General features: G+C 59.0%; 1 protein-coding gene across 1 annotated transcript in view; it reads left to right on the forward strand.

Annotated features, from left to right (window-relative positions):
* The window catches only part of LOC116817645 (CUGBP Elav-like family member 3-A), a 47050-nt gene that overhangs the window by 12204 nt on the left and 17702 nt on the right, over positions 1–17144 (forward strand). The window contains 1 exon segment of the mRNA XM_075071115.1: positions 15708–15756. Coding sequence (XP_074927216.1) covers positions 15708–15756 — 49 coding nt within the window.

The following is a 17144-nucleotide window of genomic DNA, read 5'->3' on the forward strand; positions in this document are numbered from 1 at the left end:
GAGTCTGGGTTGGCGGTTTGGGCCCTGTCACTGGCGTGGAGAGAGGAGAGGGGGGTGATTTGCCGTGGGGGCACAGCTCTGCCTGGCTCAGACGAGGGGGTTGGAGGGAAGGGACCATGGGAGGAGATGGGGGTGACAGATACACACCCTCCCACCCATGGGCGTTGGTCGCCTGCCAGCGTCGTCAGAGCTCTGATCATGCCACCGCCTCAACCCCATGTTGCCCTCCGCCCAAGGTGACTCGCTCCCAGTTCCTGAATCTTGACGGAAAGGCAGTGTGGGGCTGGCTTTCTTGATTTCTTCAAAGGGTCGCGAGTCGCCAGCTTGGAGTTTCAGGGTGCCAGCCGGTGGTTTGCTGTCATGGTGCCAGGCGGGCGTCTGTGCCCTGTGGCTCTGCCAGTCAGTTTGAATGGACTTTGGAGCATTTTGGGTGCCGGGTTGGCAGCCATAGAGAGCAAAGTCCTGTGTGTGGTCCCAGGCACAGAAGTAGTCCAGGGATCGTATAGGACCCAGGAGTCGTGGACTCCTGCTTCCCTGCCTAGCTGTATCACACTCTTCTTCCAGAGCTAAGACTGTCCTGACTCCTGGTAGGGGGAGCAGCTTGGGAGGGTTCCCCCTGCCCCCCCCCGGGCGGCTTGGTGCGCCAGGGCCCTGGCAAGCCGATGGGGCCGGGCCGGGCACATCTGGAAATGCATCAGGATTCTGACTGATGGGAAATTTGCTGCTGATGGACCACACGCAAATGTGCGCCGAGGAGCGGGCTGGTGAGATCGGTGGATCTCAATCACTTTAATATGACGGCTGTCAAATGGGAGTGCCACGCCTCCGTGTCCTGTAGCAATACGTGTCCTGTCTTCCCTGCCAAACAGGCCTAGCCTGTAGGACTTGCTGTTTCCCTGGGGTGTCCAGGGAGCGAGTGGGAGGTAAAGACACCGGGGACCTGGCTGATCCACCAAGGGGCCCCCTCAAAGGCATCCGTGGTAGAGGAAGGTGCCCTGCACTGCTCAGGATTTCCATTTTCCTGCCTAGTCTCATGCTCCCTCCCGCAGTAACCTTTGGGGCTGCTGCTTGTCCCCCTCCTTCCTCCAGCTTCCTGGGGATCCAATGCTCGGGGGTCCTTGGCAGGGCTGAGATCTTGGGGGCTCTGGCGGGTCCTTGCAGGAGAGATCTTTAGCCTGGTGTCTCCCAGTCCGAGTGTCTGGCCCAGGGTGACTCAGATATTAACAGAGTCAGACACCTCAGTGGCCGTGGGGCCTGAATCCCAGACTGCCTAGTGCATGTCCCCAGGGCCTCGACCCTCAAAGGTCTTGAGGTGTCAAATTCCCCACCACTGCCCTAAATCTGCCACTGATCCTGCCGGCCACCCCCCATATGCGGTCCCAGGGGCTTTAAGCCATTGGGGCCCAGACACTATCTCTTTGTTAGGGCCTCTGGATGGCAATTTGGTCCTAAACATCAATGAGGATCTGGGACTCTCGGCCACCACTCCCTTTTGCACAATGGGGGGACAGCCCTGCCCTGCCCCACAGAGCAGCATGAGGATCCGTGGACTAAAGTCTGGGCAAGGTGCCAATATGCCAGGGGTGGAGGCCTGGCAAAGACAGAACTGAGGCCTAGTTTGCCCTAGGGCTTTCGATCCTCCCCTGGGTGTGATGCCGACCCTTCTAGGGATTGCCATCTCCTGGGGAAACCAGGGAGCCGTCTGGGACCCTCCCCAGCCCCAGGCAGGCGATGAGCACAGCCCTGACTTCCTTTGTCATGCCCCCCCCCCCCCCCGATGGTGAAGGGCTTGGCCTGTCTATAGCTGGGTCCGGGACCTCAGCTGAGCAGGCCATGTTGCCTTGGCTTATTGATGGAAAGTCACAAAGGCTGAAGGTCTCCCCCAGCCCTGGAGGCCTGACCCCCCAATCTGGCTCCCCATGTCCAGGAGGGGGGTGGTTTCCATACAGAGTGTGACTTGAGATTTCCTCCCTTCCGTGGGTGGGGGATAGTGACCTGGGGACCCCAGCCCTGCCCGAGAGCAATGCCCTGCAGGAGGCACTGCCAGGGAAGCAGGAGCTGGCTGAGGAAGTGCCCGGCATGTCCAGGGCGGGAGGGCACGGCGCGACCGGGGAAGGTCTCCCGTCTCTCAGAGAACAACAAGGGCAAATAATAACGCCCCTTCGTGCCTCCGGATGGAACCATGGCGCCAGGCTGGGAGGAGAGCGGCTTCCTGGCATCCCCATAGCAACCCATAGCAATCCCCATAGCAACCATAGCATCTCCCACCAAGACACCAACTCCACCGGGGACAGATTTGCTCCCTCCACGTCTTCCCTCCCCATTGCGCCACGCTCGAAAGAGAGGGCGATATCTCCTGCTTGTGCTCCCCCCTGCCACCAGCTTCCCATCATCCTCCCCACTGCACAAACCCAGAATCCAAGTGTATTTTGCCTGGGGAGGGAGGGGGGCCAGATACTTTGTTTCTCGCCTCCTCCCTTCTGAATGTTGGGAGCAGATGTTGCAGAGCAGGGGCTTTGTCTCCAGATTTTCCCTTTATTCTGTTTTTTCTGCCTCCTTTCGCCACCTGCTTTGCTTCCCTGGCCCTTTATGTGCCGGTGGATTGCTGCGTGCGCCTGTGTCTGATTGGGACTGGAGTGTGTAGCCATGGAGCTGGGAGTGCAGCCTTTGGGTGTGTGTTTCCGTGGGGGGGGGGGGGCGTGGACACGGTTCTCTGTAGCTTTTAGCCGTGTGCCAGCGTGATCCCATCCATGTGTATCTGCGTGTAGACACCCATATTTATAACACACTTTAAGTCAACACTGCCCTGCCCTGTGTGTTAGCACCTGTGCAAAGCAGGCCTGAAATGCCATGTGTTACACCCATTTGGGGTAAGTGGCTGGGCCTGGTGCAGGGCGATGGGGAATCAGGGCATGTGGCATGCAATCGCATGCGTGTTTTTAGCGTCTGTGTGTCTTTTGCTTACATCTTATGGCTGCTTTGTGTGTGTGCGCATCTTTGTTTTCTGTGTCTGGAGGGGACTGGATTCTCAGGGTGTGTCTGTTAGCCCGGGGCACTGGGTGTGTCTCGGTGAACATGGGGGGGGTTAGTGCATAGCATTGCTAGCAGGTGTGCGTACGGAACCCTGGGGTGACCGTGTGTCATCATTTCGATTGTGCAAACAGGGTGTAAAACAGTGCCCAGTCCAAATGTCGTTCCCCCCCTGCGCATTGGGAGCAACGGGACACCTGCTTTCCACAGGTGTGAATGCTGACCCCAGTGTGAGAACAGACCCTGGAGTCACTGCTCATCTCTAGACCCCACGTTTTAGGCTCCATGCACTAGGCTTCTGGGCTGCTAACTCCCCGCAGACCCCAGCTTATTGTGGGGGCGGGGAGGGAGGCCAAGTCCCTGGCGGGGGGGTTGTGAAATACCAAGTGGGGAGGAATCCGGGACAATGCTAGGGGTCAAGGTGGCATTGCATAATGTGCTTAGAGCCATGGAACAGATCTGGACCCAGCCCCCTCCACTCCACACACACACACACACTCACACTCACACTCCTCCCTAACCACTAGATGCCTCTCCCTTCCCATGGCTGGGAAGAAAACCCAGGAGTCTTGACTCCCAGATCACCACTCTAACCATTAGATGCCATTCACCTGCCAGAAATAGAGTAGAACCCAGGAGTCCTGGCTCCCATTTCCTCCATCTGTAATTCCTCCATCTCACTCCACTCCCAGAGCTAGGGACAGAACTAAGGAGTCCTGCCTCCCAGCCCCTCTGCTTTGCCCACTGGACCACACTCCCCTCCCAGAGCTAGAAATAGAACCCTGGTGTCCTGGTTCCCAGACCCTCCCCACTGCCCTCTAACCCACAGGATCCCAGTGGGGCATCTCTCAGACTTTTCCCTAGTAAAGGCTGGTGCATGTGTGTGTGCATTTGCAGGGTCTGCTCTGCTGTTCCCCCCCCCACATCCCCACTTCCATCCCCCACCGCTTCTCCATCCTGTCCCTTTCCCCGTCGCTCCAGCTTTATTGTTCCTGTCTCACTCTCAGTCTTTTGGGTTGATTTAAAGGAGCTCCCCCGCCCTTGGCCCGGCAGCTGTTGCCCAGGAAGGTCAGGGTGCCTGGCGCCGCCCCCTCTCCCAAGGCAGGTGGTCCCCGGTCTGGGTGTCATAGGCGAGAGGCTGTGTGCTGGCTGGGGGAAGAGGGACTTGAATTTTCAGTCCTTGCAGGGGGGGGTCTCTATAACCACTACATATGCAAGCAAACTGTGCCCGTGTAAGGATGCACACGCATGCAAGGGTACCTGTGTGACCATTTGCACCTGTATGCATGGGGGGCGTGGGGATGTGTATTCAAGTGCTAGGTTGCGTGTGTGGCAGACATGTGCAAAGGGATGCTGCGTGCCTTTGCGCCTGCGCACAAGCGGAGGCACGTGCTGGCACCTGCAGGGCGTGTGTGTCTGTGAGGGAGGGCGCATGCACGCGTGTGCATTTGTGGGAGGGCAGGAGAGGCGTGTGCATGTGCCGGGGGAGGCGTGTGTGTTCATGCATGCATGCAGGGGATCCGTGAGCATTTGCACATGTGGGCAAGCGGATGGAACCCTCTAGGGCTGAGCTCTGGGGACCAGGAGTGTCCTGCTGAGTCTTTCCACTCGAGTTTGCTGGGTCTCAACCCATATCCTAGCTGGATGGTCCACATCTCCAGTGCCCACCTGGGCATGGGCTGGCCCCCTGATTGGCATTCTTGCCTGAGAAACTCCCATATCCTGGTGCCACCTGCATGGCAGAGCTCTGGCTCAGCTGATCCGTGGTGGCAAATGTGCCCGTCACCGCAGGCTGTGGGAGCAGTGGGTGAAGGGACCTGGCACTGGCAAGTTCCCTTTTGTTTCGGGGAGGCTGCGGGTGCCCGGCTGGGTTATAAATAGCCCCTTCTGTTCCTGGCGGGGTGTGGACACCAGGAGCCCAGTAGCTAGGTAACCAGCAGGCAGATAATGACTCGTTGCCAGGTAAACATGGGCTGCGGGGCAGGTGCGCCGGGGACAGGGGGCGGCTGAGCTAACAAAGCCGAGGGCCTTTCGGGGGGGAACTCGCCGCAACATCTGGGAGCAGCGACGCCAGCCAGTCTGTGCGTGTGTCTGGGGCCAGGTCTGCTTCCCGAGTGGCTGCTGATGAGGGAGGGCTGGTGGCCTCGGGAGGCCCTGTGCCCGGGCGGGGGTACATGGCAATCTCATTTGAGCATGTTCCACTGCCAGGATCCTTGACTCCTAGCTCCCCCTGCTCTAACCACTGGATACCACTCCCCACTCGGAGCTGGGCAGAGAACCCAGGAGTCCTGGCTCCCAGCCCCCTGCTCTAGGACATCTACATGGATCTGCAGCTCCCATGATCACTGGTTCTGGGCTCCTTCAATCTAATGGGGAACAGGGGGCTCTGCTCCTCTCCCCCACAGCCGAGCTTGGGGGCAGCAGATGACCCCCTTGTTTTGGGGAAATAGGGTCAGGGAGAGGGGGCAGCTTTGACCCCCTCCCCAACAGCCTGACCCTGCTGACCTCTGACCCCAGCAGCTTCTGGGGGCCCCAAGACCCAAAATATCCTGCACCCCAGATGCCCTTTCACTCCCTAACATGCCCCCCCAGCCTCCACCCCTCACATCCTCTCCCTGTGCAACTCCTGACCCCCCGCATCTGGCCAGCCCCCCCCTCGGCTCAGAGTCCCCTTCCCACCACAGCTCTGTGGGATCCGAGACGGGAGGCAGCTCCCAGCACGGCCGGCTTGTGATCAGGGGACCTTGGATCTTAAACCAAGCCCATTCCTGCCTCCCCCTCCCCAGCTGGCCCCCACCCCGGCTATGGGATGGGGGCTGGGACCATGGGGGCTCGTTCCCAGCTCCATTTCTACTAATACACTGGCTGGTGGTGCGAGACCTGGGAGCTGCGCTGGGGTTTTCCCGACCGCCAATTCCTGTAACCAGCGCACGCCCCCTCCCTGCCCTGGTGCAAGTCAGGATTGAGAGGCACAGTCAGAGCTGTGGGTGGGGTGCCCAAGGCTGGGACAGCAGGGGGCTGCAGGTCGGGACTGAGGGGCACTGGCGGAGCTGGGAGGGGACGGGGTTGGGATAGGAAGGGGCTGCGGGTCAGGACTGAGGGGCACCGGCAGAGCTGAGGGGACAGGGCTGGGATAGGAAGGGGCTGCAGGTCGGGACTGAGGGGCACTGGCAGAGCTGGGAGGGGACAGGGCTGGGATAGGAAGGGGCTGCAGGTCGAGACTGAGGGGCACTGGCGGAGCTGGGAGGGGACAGGGCTGGGATAGGAAGGGGCTGCAGATCAGGACTGAGGAGCACTGGCAGAGCTGAGGGGGCAGGGCTGGGATAGGAAGGGGCTGCGGGTCGGGACTGAGGAGCACCGGCAGAGCTGAGGGGGCAGGGCTGGGATAGGAAGGGGCTGCGGGTCGGGACTGAGGGGCACTGGCGGAGCTGGGAGGGGACAGGGCTGGGATAGGAAGGGGCTGCGGGTCAGGACTGAGGAGCACCGGCAGAGCTGAGGGGACAGGGCTGGGATAGGAAGGGGCTGCGGGTCGGGATTGAGGAGCACCGGCAGAGCTGAGGGGGCAGGGCTGGGATAAGAGGGGGCTGCAGGTCAGGATTGAGGGGCACCAGTCGAGCTGGGGCAGGGGAAATTTGCTCAACTCTTCTGCCCCAGACGCCTCTCCCCGGCCAGTGCTAACCACTTCCCATTCCCACCACAATTCACCCTGAGCACTGAACCATGTCTCCAGACAAAGGGTGGCCTGGAGTCTGGGTTCAGTTTCACTGGGAGTGAGGATGCAGGGTGATCTGCTGGGATCCTCCCCAGGATCACTTGATCTTGGGACACTTTGCTGTAATTCTGCTGACAACTCACTCCTGGAGCAACCACTCGCCCCTCCCCGTCCCTTGCCCCGGATCAGGTTCCTGAACCCTGCCAGCCAGACGATGTTGCCGCTGCCATCCAGCACGGGGCTCGCGCTGCATGCCGGGACCTAAGGAGCTTTAGATTTGATTGGATAATCTCAGGATTTATGCGTAGTAAATCCCAGGCAAGGCGGGAGGGGCAGGTGGGATTTGGAGGGTGGGATTAGAGCAGGCAGCTCCTAGGCAGCTGCCTTGTGATCTGGGGGGCAGGGGGATCAAGTCACTGGCACATCCTCAGCCCGGCCTGCGCCGGCCAAAAGCCACGCCCGCGAGGAGGCCAAACCACTCAGCTCCACCCTCACTCAGAGGCTGGCGAAGCAGTCCCTGAGGTCACCCAGTGACGGGGGGCCTCTGCTTTCGTGCATAACCGCTCAGAACCGTCTGTCTCCAGGCCACGAGTCCGGTTCCTGCTCAAGACACCACTGTGCAAACAAGGGGATTTGGAAAACCCAAAGCATCCCCTCCCTGCAAACAGCCCCGCAGGGCTCCCAGGCCAATGACGGAGCACAGGGAAGCACATGGTGCTTCGGGCTGGGGTGGGATCCGGTATGGAGCCCTGCAATCCCTTTGGGGGCTCGGGTGGGATGGGCTGAAAGCTGTATCCCCAAAGGGCCAGTCCCTAATTTATTTCCCCTCCTCGGGGTATGTAGCGCCTTGGGGGTTTTCATTTCTAACAGCGACGGGCTTGCTAGAGGGTTCTTGCTCGGTACAATAATTGTGCTCTCCTCTCTGGTTAATAAGGGAACGGGGAATTTTCCCCTCCCAGTTGAGGGCGTCAGGCTCTCAAATCTGGATTCCCGGGCAGTGGCCCAGGCCCCCATGGTCCCACATTGCACCTGGGCAGCTTGCCAGTTCTGCATGGGATTGGGGGCCAAAAGGAAGCACATTTCTCCCTGGTCCCAGCAGTGGTGGAGTCACACTCCACGCAGGAGAGCTGGGGAGTTTGTAGCTAAGGCCCATAAAACTGCCCAGCCCTTCCTTGAATCCAGCCACCAGCTCTGAGTCTCCTGCGCCAAGCGCTCCATCCTAGGATGGCATTTATTACCATGGCAACTGTCCCTCACCCAGTTGCCCCAGTGACAGAGGGGATGGTCTTGGCAGCATAGCAACAATTACCCCATTGCATGTCTCTGTTCAGGGGTTTATCATCAGGTGTCACAAACTGTGACCGAGATCAGGGCCCCGTCGCGCCGGGCGCTGCCCAGACCCGGAGTAACCGAGATCAGGGCCCCGGTGCGACGGGCGCTGCCCAGACCCGGAGTAACCGAGATCAGGACCCCATCGCGCCGGGTGCTGCCCAGACCCAGAGTCACCGAGATCAGGGCCCCGTCGCGCCGGGCGCTGCCCAGACCCGGAGTAACCGAGATCAGGGCCCCGTCGCGCCGGGCGCGGCCCAGACCCAGAGTAACCGAGATCAGAGCCCCGGCGCGACAGGCGCTGCCCAGACCCAGAGTAACGGAGATCAGGGCCCCGGCGCGACGGGCGCTGCCCAGACCCAGAGCTCCTTGGCTGAATAGACACAGGTGGGAGGAGAGACTGAAGCCCAAAGAGAAGAAATGATTTGCCTGTGGTCAGTGTCAGTCCTGGAATTGAACACAGGCATCCTGCTTGTACCCCAGTGCCCTCCCCTCTAGGCCCGGCTGTTTCTCCTTTAGCATCTCCCTCGTCCCACGGCTCCCAGATGCTGGCCATGCCGGGACCCAGCTCCTCAGCTGGTGGAACAGGGGACGCTCCACTGCAGCCGCTGCTTTGCACCAGCTGAGCAGTTGTTGTTGAGCTGTTAGGATGCTGGATCTCCAGGCTTGGCCAGGTGGGATCTGGTCAGAGAGCCAAGGCTAGTCTCATGAGCAGAGACCGCAGCCCTCCTGGGCTGGCTCTCCCCTGAGCTAGCTGCAAAGAGCAGAAGGAACTGCTCCAGCTGGCTAATCTGTGCTGCTGCCTGGCCCAGCCAGAGTCTCTCTCAAACCCCAGGTCGGTCACACAGGCAGCCTGGCCACAACCAGCACCAGGCCTCTGCCAGCCGCCTCCCTCTGCCCATGCCGGGACTTGAACCTGGGCCCTCCGTCAGGGGGACGCCACCGCCCAACTCCCGCCAGCTCCCTGTGGCCCTGGGAGCCTGGATCCCATTTCCAGCCCCTAGTGGGAACCCCCTCCCCTTCCCCTTCCCCTTCCCTCCCCCCAAGTGTCTCCTGAAAATGGAGGGGAGGAGGAGCTAAGCCCAGCCCTGTTTTCATTCTCTGTAGACCCCCACCCCAGTGAAAATTAACCCTGAGAAACCCACTGCATAATCCGCCAAGCAAGCGGCACTGGCAGGGTCCGGAGGTGCAGCTGGGCCATGCTCCTTTTCACTGTGCTGCTGATTCCACCAGCTGGGGGCGGGGGAAGCTGCCTGGCCTCTCCGGTGCCCTCGGGGCTGCTCCCCAAGGATGGAGGGGCTCCCCCTCTGGCACCAGCATCCAGAGGGGGCCCCCCCAAGACTGGAAAACAGGCAGCAGGGCTTGCCAGGGCTGAGCCCCAGGGCCTCTTACAATACAAATGAAGCACTGGGTGAGCCCCCGTGCCCCTGCCCCAGCATGATGCCAGTCCTGCAGGGCGCTGCCCCGCTGCGGGGGCTGGCTGCCACGATGGGGGCATTGGAAGGGACTCAGAGTGTGGCTGTTGCACTGCGCGGCCAGCTCACAGATGCTGATGGTCTCTGCGGTACAGGAAGGCTCCGGCTCCAGCTGCCTGGACACCCTAGGTCCTGAGCACCAGCTGGGTGATCCTCCTGGGTGGCTGGGCCCAGCGCCTGCCACAAAGACATCCAGGGTGGTGCATGGCAGGGTGTTGCTGTGTTAAATATAGGCCCCGCCCCCCCAGTGGCATCTCTGTGCCAGGTAAAGGCACCTTGGCCTTGTGCCCTGCCCCAGAGATGTCTAACAGAGCTCAGTGAGCCATCCTTATATAAACAGCTGCCCCACCCCAGAGGTGGCTGCATCTCAGTGCTGGGCAAGGGAGCCTTCTATTAATAGTTCCCTACGCCTCACCCCAGAGGTGGCTGCATGTTGCTGTCAGGTAAAGGGTACCTGGTACCTTTATAAGCAGCCCCTGCACCCTACCCCAGACATGGCTGCATCTCAGCACCTGGCGAGGGAGGCCTCTATAAACAACTGCCAGGGGATGGCTATTTAGCAGGGTTGGGGGTGGGTATTTCTGCGTTTTCCCCTTGGGGCTTCTCCCTCTACCTCCCACTTGAATATTTTGGAGATTTGAACCCCCCCCCTTTGTTTTGCTTCCCCTTTGCTCAAATCGTCCCCCCACCCTGAGGTTGTTTATAAAGATAAATGGTGATGTCAGCATGGTTACTAGGTAACGCAGTGGGTAAATTGGGGATGAGTGGGTGGTTGCCATGGTTCATATTCTCTGGTTGCCATGGTTACCGGGCATCTGCTGCTTTTTTCTCCCCCTGGCATGACGGCCCTGTGAGGTGAGGTTGCGATGACTTTGTCATGGACGCAGAAAGCGATGTGGCTCATGGGGTGTGTGGCATGGGGCACCCCAAAACCCCAACCCGGGCCTTGATCCTTCCCTATGACGTAAGATGCCTGAGCAGGGGCATCCCTGGTTATTGCAATTAATTCCCCTTCCCTGTCAGCCCCTGCGTTCCCAGCTGTAAAGCTCACGGCTAATCAGCTGATTCATGCCAAGAGCACCTGCTATGGTGGCTTGCGTATCCCCACCCCACTGCCCTGACCCTTTAGCTGCGCCCCACAGTGCCGGCCCGCAGAGATCTGCTCGTGCAGAGCCCCGTATGCTTTAGTCTTGGGAGGGTGCAAAAAGCAGCTGCCAGGATGGGGCACAATTCCCTGCCATGCAATGGGTCTCGGGGCCTGCACCGCAGCTGGTTGCCCCGGATGTACAGCCACAGGCCAACCCAGACTCAGGGAGCAGCTCCCCGGGGTGCAGCACCAGCCCCCGCCGGCAGCATTCTGCTGGTGGGTCTCCGGCATGGCTGTGGGTCTTGACTCAGCAGGCCTAGCGGGGCTGTGCTGCTCAGCGTCCTGCCAAAGCCATCGGCAGCCCCAGCCCTGGGGGACAAGGCCAGCTGGACGGCCCTGGCCGACGTCTCCCCCTGGCCCTCACCTCCAGAGGCACCCGCCCCCAATGCCCTACCCATAGTCAGTCTGTGGGGATTTTGGCTGACTGCTTGGGGACTGACTTCTATATCTCTATGGGGCTATGCCCCCATGAACCATAGAGCATGACCCTGAAGTGATTCACTGGGGCTGGCAGTTGGCATGGTGGGGTGTCCTCATCCCAGCCACAAGGGTGTTATAATGGGTAAGGGATCCCTGTATAAACAGCGACCCCACCCAAGATGTGGCTGCAGCTCAGCGCTGCGCCATGTGCTCTCTCCATAAGCAGCCACCCTACCCAGAGGTGGTTGCATTTCAGCGCTGAGCTCTGTGCTTTCTGTATAAACAGCTGCTCCCCCCCAGAGGACCCAAACCCTGCCTGGGGGAGAGCAGCAGACACATCCAGTTCAAATCCAGCTCAGGGCAGTGGTGCCAGCCCTGGTGAAATGGGAGTTGTGGGCCTGTCTCTATCTGGTTCCCCATCACCCCTGTTTCACGATGAAACATAGTGTGGCGTAGTATGGTGTGGTAGTAGTTAGGGCATGTCCCTAGCACTTCAGAGAGCTGGGTTCTATTCCTACCTCTGCTGGGTGATTGTGGGCAAGTCCCTTCCCCACTCTGTGCCTCAGTTTCCCCTTGTCTATTCAGGCTGCGAGCTCTTTGGGGCAGGGGCTGTGTCACGGAGTCTGGCCCTGCACCCCTCTTCCTGGGACCCACAGTGACTTTTATCCAGCCAGTAAAACAGAAGGTTTATTGGACAGCAGGAACACAGGTTACAGCAGAGCTTGCAGGCACAGTCCGGACCCCTCCACTGAGTCCTTCTGGGGGTTCAGGGTGCTTGGATCCCAGCTAGGATCCCCTGAATTCCTCCCCATAGCCCAAACCCAAACTGTCCTGCCTCTCCTCCTCCGGCCGAAAAAAAACCCTTTGTTTCCTTCTCCTCCGCCCAGCAGCTCCCCCTCCCCCCTGCCGGCTCACATTACAACCTGACTACCTGTCCCTCACCTACAGACATCCCCTGCTTTCCCGTTCCCCACACAGACAGTCCCTACTCCATCACACCCTGTACTCAGCTAGGGCATCCAGATGCTACCGTCATGCAGGTTTGAATAAAGAAAGACATGCTCAGGGGGCACCAAGCTGCCCCCTTGAGGGTAGGGTGGGAGGGGGGCTTGGGAAGCTTGCCCTGATTAGGCATACACCAAGGCCTTTGATCTCTAGGTCTGTCCTGCCAGCACCACCTTCCCAATGCGCTAAATGGGGCTGAAACCTCAGGGACACTGCCCCTCTGTGGGCTTGGCCTGCGGGCCCAGCTCAGGGCGCCACACCGCTCCGAAAAGCCCCTGCTCCTTGAGTGGCTGCCAGGCCCTGTTGTTTTTTTTACCATGAGAGGAAAAAGCGGTCCCCATGTGGCACCGGTTGCTGTGGCAACCAGAGATAACCTGGCAACAAAGCAAGGCAGGACGCTGTGAAGGAAGATGCAGGGCAGGGGAGCTGGGATGTGTTTTCTCTTGCCAGGCGGGCAGGGGGTTGTGTCCGACGGGTTTACCTGCTCCTAAAACAGCAGTGACTGGGAGGCCGCTTGTGAGAAGTGTCTGGGCAGTGAGCCGGGCTCTCTGGCTAGACGCTTCCCAGGGAGATATGTGCCTTCGAGATGGATGGCTGGAGAGATTAGATTAGTGGCTGGATGGACAGTTATGGATTGGCTGGAAGGACAGGTGGATGGATAGGTGGGGAGATGGATGAATGACGAGCTGGACAGATATGACAGGGAGAGGTGAATCCCACAGACAGTTAGAGCCAGCAGGCAGATAAAGAGCCCGGCTGATCTGAAGAGGGCTGGGGGTGAGGTTGCCAGACAGCCTGTGTGTAGCCTGCGCTGGGCCGGCCGGTGAGACAGCGTTTGCTTTGGAGTCAGTCTTTTTGCTGGGGAGGCTGACTGAGCGGGATGGAGGGATGCACATACACACCCTGCACCATCTCTGCCTGATCAATAGAGCTCAGTATCTTAGTGATAATCCATTGGGCAATGAGCAAGGCTTTAATTACACTGATTGGGTGGGATCCATGCCCCCTCCCCGTCTCCGCCCACCGTGTATGTCCTTCCTGGAGAGACACAAGGTGCAAAGGGCAGGCAGAGTGGGTGGGCAATGCCCTGCCAGAAATGCCGGCTGCATCACAGGGCACTGGGATGCTGCAAGGTCAGTCATTCGCCCCCACGGCCTGCAGTCCCCATCCCCCAGACCCAGCCTGAGGCCAAATAGCCACACTGGCGTCCTGGCAGTGCCTCCACCTGCCCATGCACATGACCAGGCTGGGAGTGCGGGAGCTGTAAGAACAGGTGCCCTTGGCTAGCGGGCGAATCCAGAGCCTTTTTCTTATTGATCTCCTGGATAAGTTGTGTTCCTGCTCACATAGCCTTGTGCTGCCACAGTGGCAGCACCCGGTGGCATTGTGCCTGTGGGGATGCTGCTCAGTCAGTAAACGGTTCCAAGTAAACAGGGGGCTGGGGCCACTGTCAGCTGGGCCCAATGATTTAGGGAAGGATAGATGGGAGGAAAGATGGCCCAGTGGTTAGAGCTCTTGTGAGTTCAGATTCCTGCTGTCCCACGTACTCCCTGCGTGACCTTGGGCCAGATCCTCAAAAGTCAATGGGGTGAGGCAGTGAACTACTGGCACCTCAGTTTCCCCATCTGTACTCTTGGGATAAGAGCCCTGCCCTGCCTCTCAGGGGTGCTGGGAGGGTCAATATAAGAAAGATGGTGTGGCGCTCGGCTGCCATGGTGATGAGCCCAGATCAGGGGGCTAGCCCTGATTGACAGCTGTCTGAACAGACAGTCACTCCTACAGTTTCAGTGTGGCCTCCTTTGAAGCCCCCTGGCTCCTGGAGTATTGTCAATTGGGCCTAAATTTCTCTCTCGAAGGCAATGGCCAGTCACCTTCATGGAAGGCCGAACTGCCAGGAGCGTGGGGAGAAAAGGGTGGGCCAGTGCACGGGCTGCTGGACTTGGAGCCAGGATGCCTGGGTTTCATTCATGCCTCGCCGTGTCAACCTCGGGCCTCTGGCTGCTCCCCTGCCTGGTCATGCACCCACCCGCCTTTGGGATCGACATGCTCAGAATCAGGAGTGGGACCCTCATGTTGTGGCCCCCAAACTTCCCAGCGTCTGGAGATGACAGTCACCCCTGCGGTTTTGCTGGTGTAGTCGCTCCCTGGCTGCTGGCTGTGGGGTGTCTCACTTCCCAGATCCCCTTGCTCCAGACAGTGCTGGTAAGGCGACCAGGCATCCCGAGATTAAAGGCTCTGTCTTATATACGCAAGTCTGCCACCACCGCCCCCTGGAAAAAGGTTTCCTGATTTTTCACACTTGCTATCTAGTCACCCTAGGTGCTGGGAGCAGGGGTGGTGGTTACGATATTACCATGCAGTGGAGGGGGGGGCTGCCTCCCCTCCGCTCTCTCTGCTGCAAGCTGGTGCTTTCCTTTAACATGATTACAGAATCTTTTACAGAACTCGTCCCAGTGACCTGCTGAGTTAATCTTCTGTTCTGCTTTAACCCTCCCCTTGCCGGCTGGCTTTGCTCCAGAAGGGAACAGGGTGGAGGGCTCGGCAGGGGGTGCTGTCCCCTCCCGGTCAGGGCTGGACCCAAAGCCCCAGCATGGCTCTAGGGGGTGCTGGGCTGCAGGAAGCGGGGTGTTCACTAGGGGGCACTCTCCACTTGTAGTGTTCCTGCAGGGAGTTGGGGAGGGGGTCTTTGACACTGGGTTGGGGGGTGTCAGTGATTTCTGCTGGATACTCCTCCCCCCACCAGCTTGTGTCCAGCCAGGCCAGGCCAGCTCTGGCAGCTCTGGAAGACCAGGACTGCTCCGGCCCCAGGTTGGGGGGACTGGCTGGCTCAGGGGGCTGGGAATGGGACATGGGGCCTTTCCCCTCCAGGGGGCTCCGGCTCTGATCCGGCCTCAGGGCAGGGGACTTGGAGCCTCGGGAAATGGGACACGGGGACATTGCCCCCCAGTTCAATTCCAACCCTGGCTGTTTGGTGAGTCTCAGGTCAGTAGCCAGGGACAGGTGCTTGGCTGGCAGCCACTGCATAGAGGCCACTCCTGGACTGGCTATAAACCGAGCTGTCCTTGGGGCCCCTCCAGGGCAGGGCCGTGGCAGTAAGTAGGGAAACTGGCCCTGTGCTATGCAGGCCTGGCTCTCCCGGGGGTCAGTTGTGCACCTCCCACTGGATTAAATTCACACTAAATAAAGAAGAGCTAGTACTCCTGGGTTCCCATTCCAGCCATGAGTGACAGCCAGGACTCCTGGGTTCCCATTCCTGGCTGTGGGAGGAGTGTGTTATCTAATGGTTGTAGCTGATGGGACCAGGCGTCAGGACTCCTGGGTTCTAATCTGGGGTCTGATGTGCCTGGTGACCGTGGGCAAGTCACAGACGCACCCTGTGCCTCAGTTTCCCCTCTGTATGATGGGATAAGGTGCTCTCTCTCTCTCTCTCTCTCTAAGAGGGGCTCATGCCTTGTTGTTGGGGATGGGTGGGGTCTGGCTGCTGGATGGTTCCATCTCGGGGAGTGGGGGGGCATGGCGCCCCGCTCTCTGAGCACCAGGGGCTGCCTGCACACATCCTCAATGTCTCTCCCTTCTCTCCCCCTTGCAGATGAACCGGCCAATCCAGGTGAAGCCAGCAGACAGCGAAAGCAGAGGAGGTACCCGCTGGGCGTGGGAAGGGGGCAGGGTCCTGGAACCCCAGCTACCCCAGGTTAAACCCCCATCAGAACAAAGGGGTGATTCCCTGCCCCAACACGCACACACCCCTTCCAGCATTGACCCCTGGCCCCCCAAGCAGTCTCTGGGGAGCAAAGCTAGGATCAACTGGGGCAGGGTGTCTTCCAATAGTCCCCCCTTCACATTCCCGGGATTTCTCACTGTGGCTTTCCCTGCCCTGGGCTCTTGTGACATCAGATTAATACTGGGCAGGGCTGACAGTGCTCCCTGCGGATACCAGGGGGCTGGATAGATAGATAGATAGATGGGGTGAATGGGGATAGATAGAGAGATAGATAGATAGAGGGGGTGTATGAGGATGGGGAGGTATGGGGATAGATAGATAGAGGGGGTGTATAGGGATAGATAGATAGATGGGGGGGTATACAAGGATAGATAGATAGATAGAGGGGGTGTATACGGATAGATAGATAGAGGGGGTGTATAGGGATAGATAGATAGAGGGGGGTGTACGAGGATAAATAGATAGACAGATAGAGGGGTGTATGGGGATAGATAGATAGAGGGGAGTGTACGAGGATAGATAGATAGATAGAGGGGTGTATGGGGATAGATCGATAGATAGATAGATAGATGGGGGGGTGTACGGGGATAGATAGATAGATGGATAGAGGGGGTGTCTGGGGATAGACAGATAGATGGGGTGAATAGGGATAGATAGATAGATAGATGGGAAGAATGGGGATAGATAGATGGGGGGGTGTACGGGGATAGATAGATAGATGGGGTGAATAGGGATAGATAGATGGGGGGTATGGGGATAGATCGATAGGTAGATAGATAGATAGATGGGGGGTGTACGGGGATAGATAGATGGATAGAGGGGGTGTCTGGGGATAGACAGATAGATGGGGTGAATAGGGATAGATAGATGGGGTGAATAGGGATAGATAGATGGGGGGTATGGGGATAGATAGATAGATAGATAGATAGATAGATAGATGGGGGGTGTATGGGGATAGATAGATAGATGGGGTGAATGGGGATAGATAGATGGAGGGGTGTATGGGGATGGATAGATAGATGGGGTGAATGGGGATGGATAGATAGATAGAGGGGGTGTCTGGGGATAGATAGATAGATAGATATGGAGGGTGTAGATCCATAGCTAGACCGATCAGCCAGGCTCTAGGGAGACAGAAACACAGACCGATCAGCATTCTAGCATCTAAGGACATGGACAGGCAAGCAGAGCAGGGTCTGGAGACACAGAGCTAAGGCCTGGCAGACAAATCAGCAGCCTAGGCCCTAGGGATGGAAAGATCCAGCCAAGTGTAGCTGTGATGGTCTCCAGTGCCCCCTGCAGACA

Source organism: Chelonoidis abingdonii, chromosome 11, assembly GCF_003597395.2.
Source record: "Chelonoidis abingdonii isolate Lonesome George chromosome 11, CheloAbing_2.0, whole genome shotgun sequence".
Lineage (NCBI taxonomy): Eukaryota > Metazoa > Chordata > Testudines > Testudinidae > Chelonoidis > Chelonoidis abingdonii.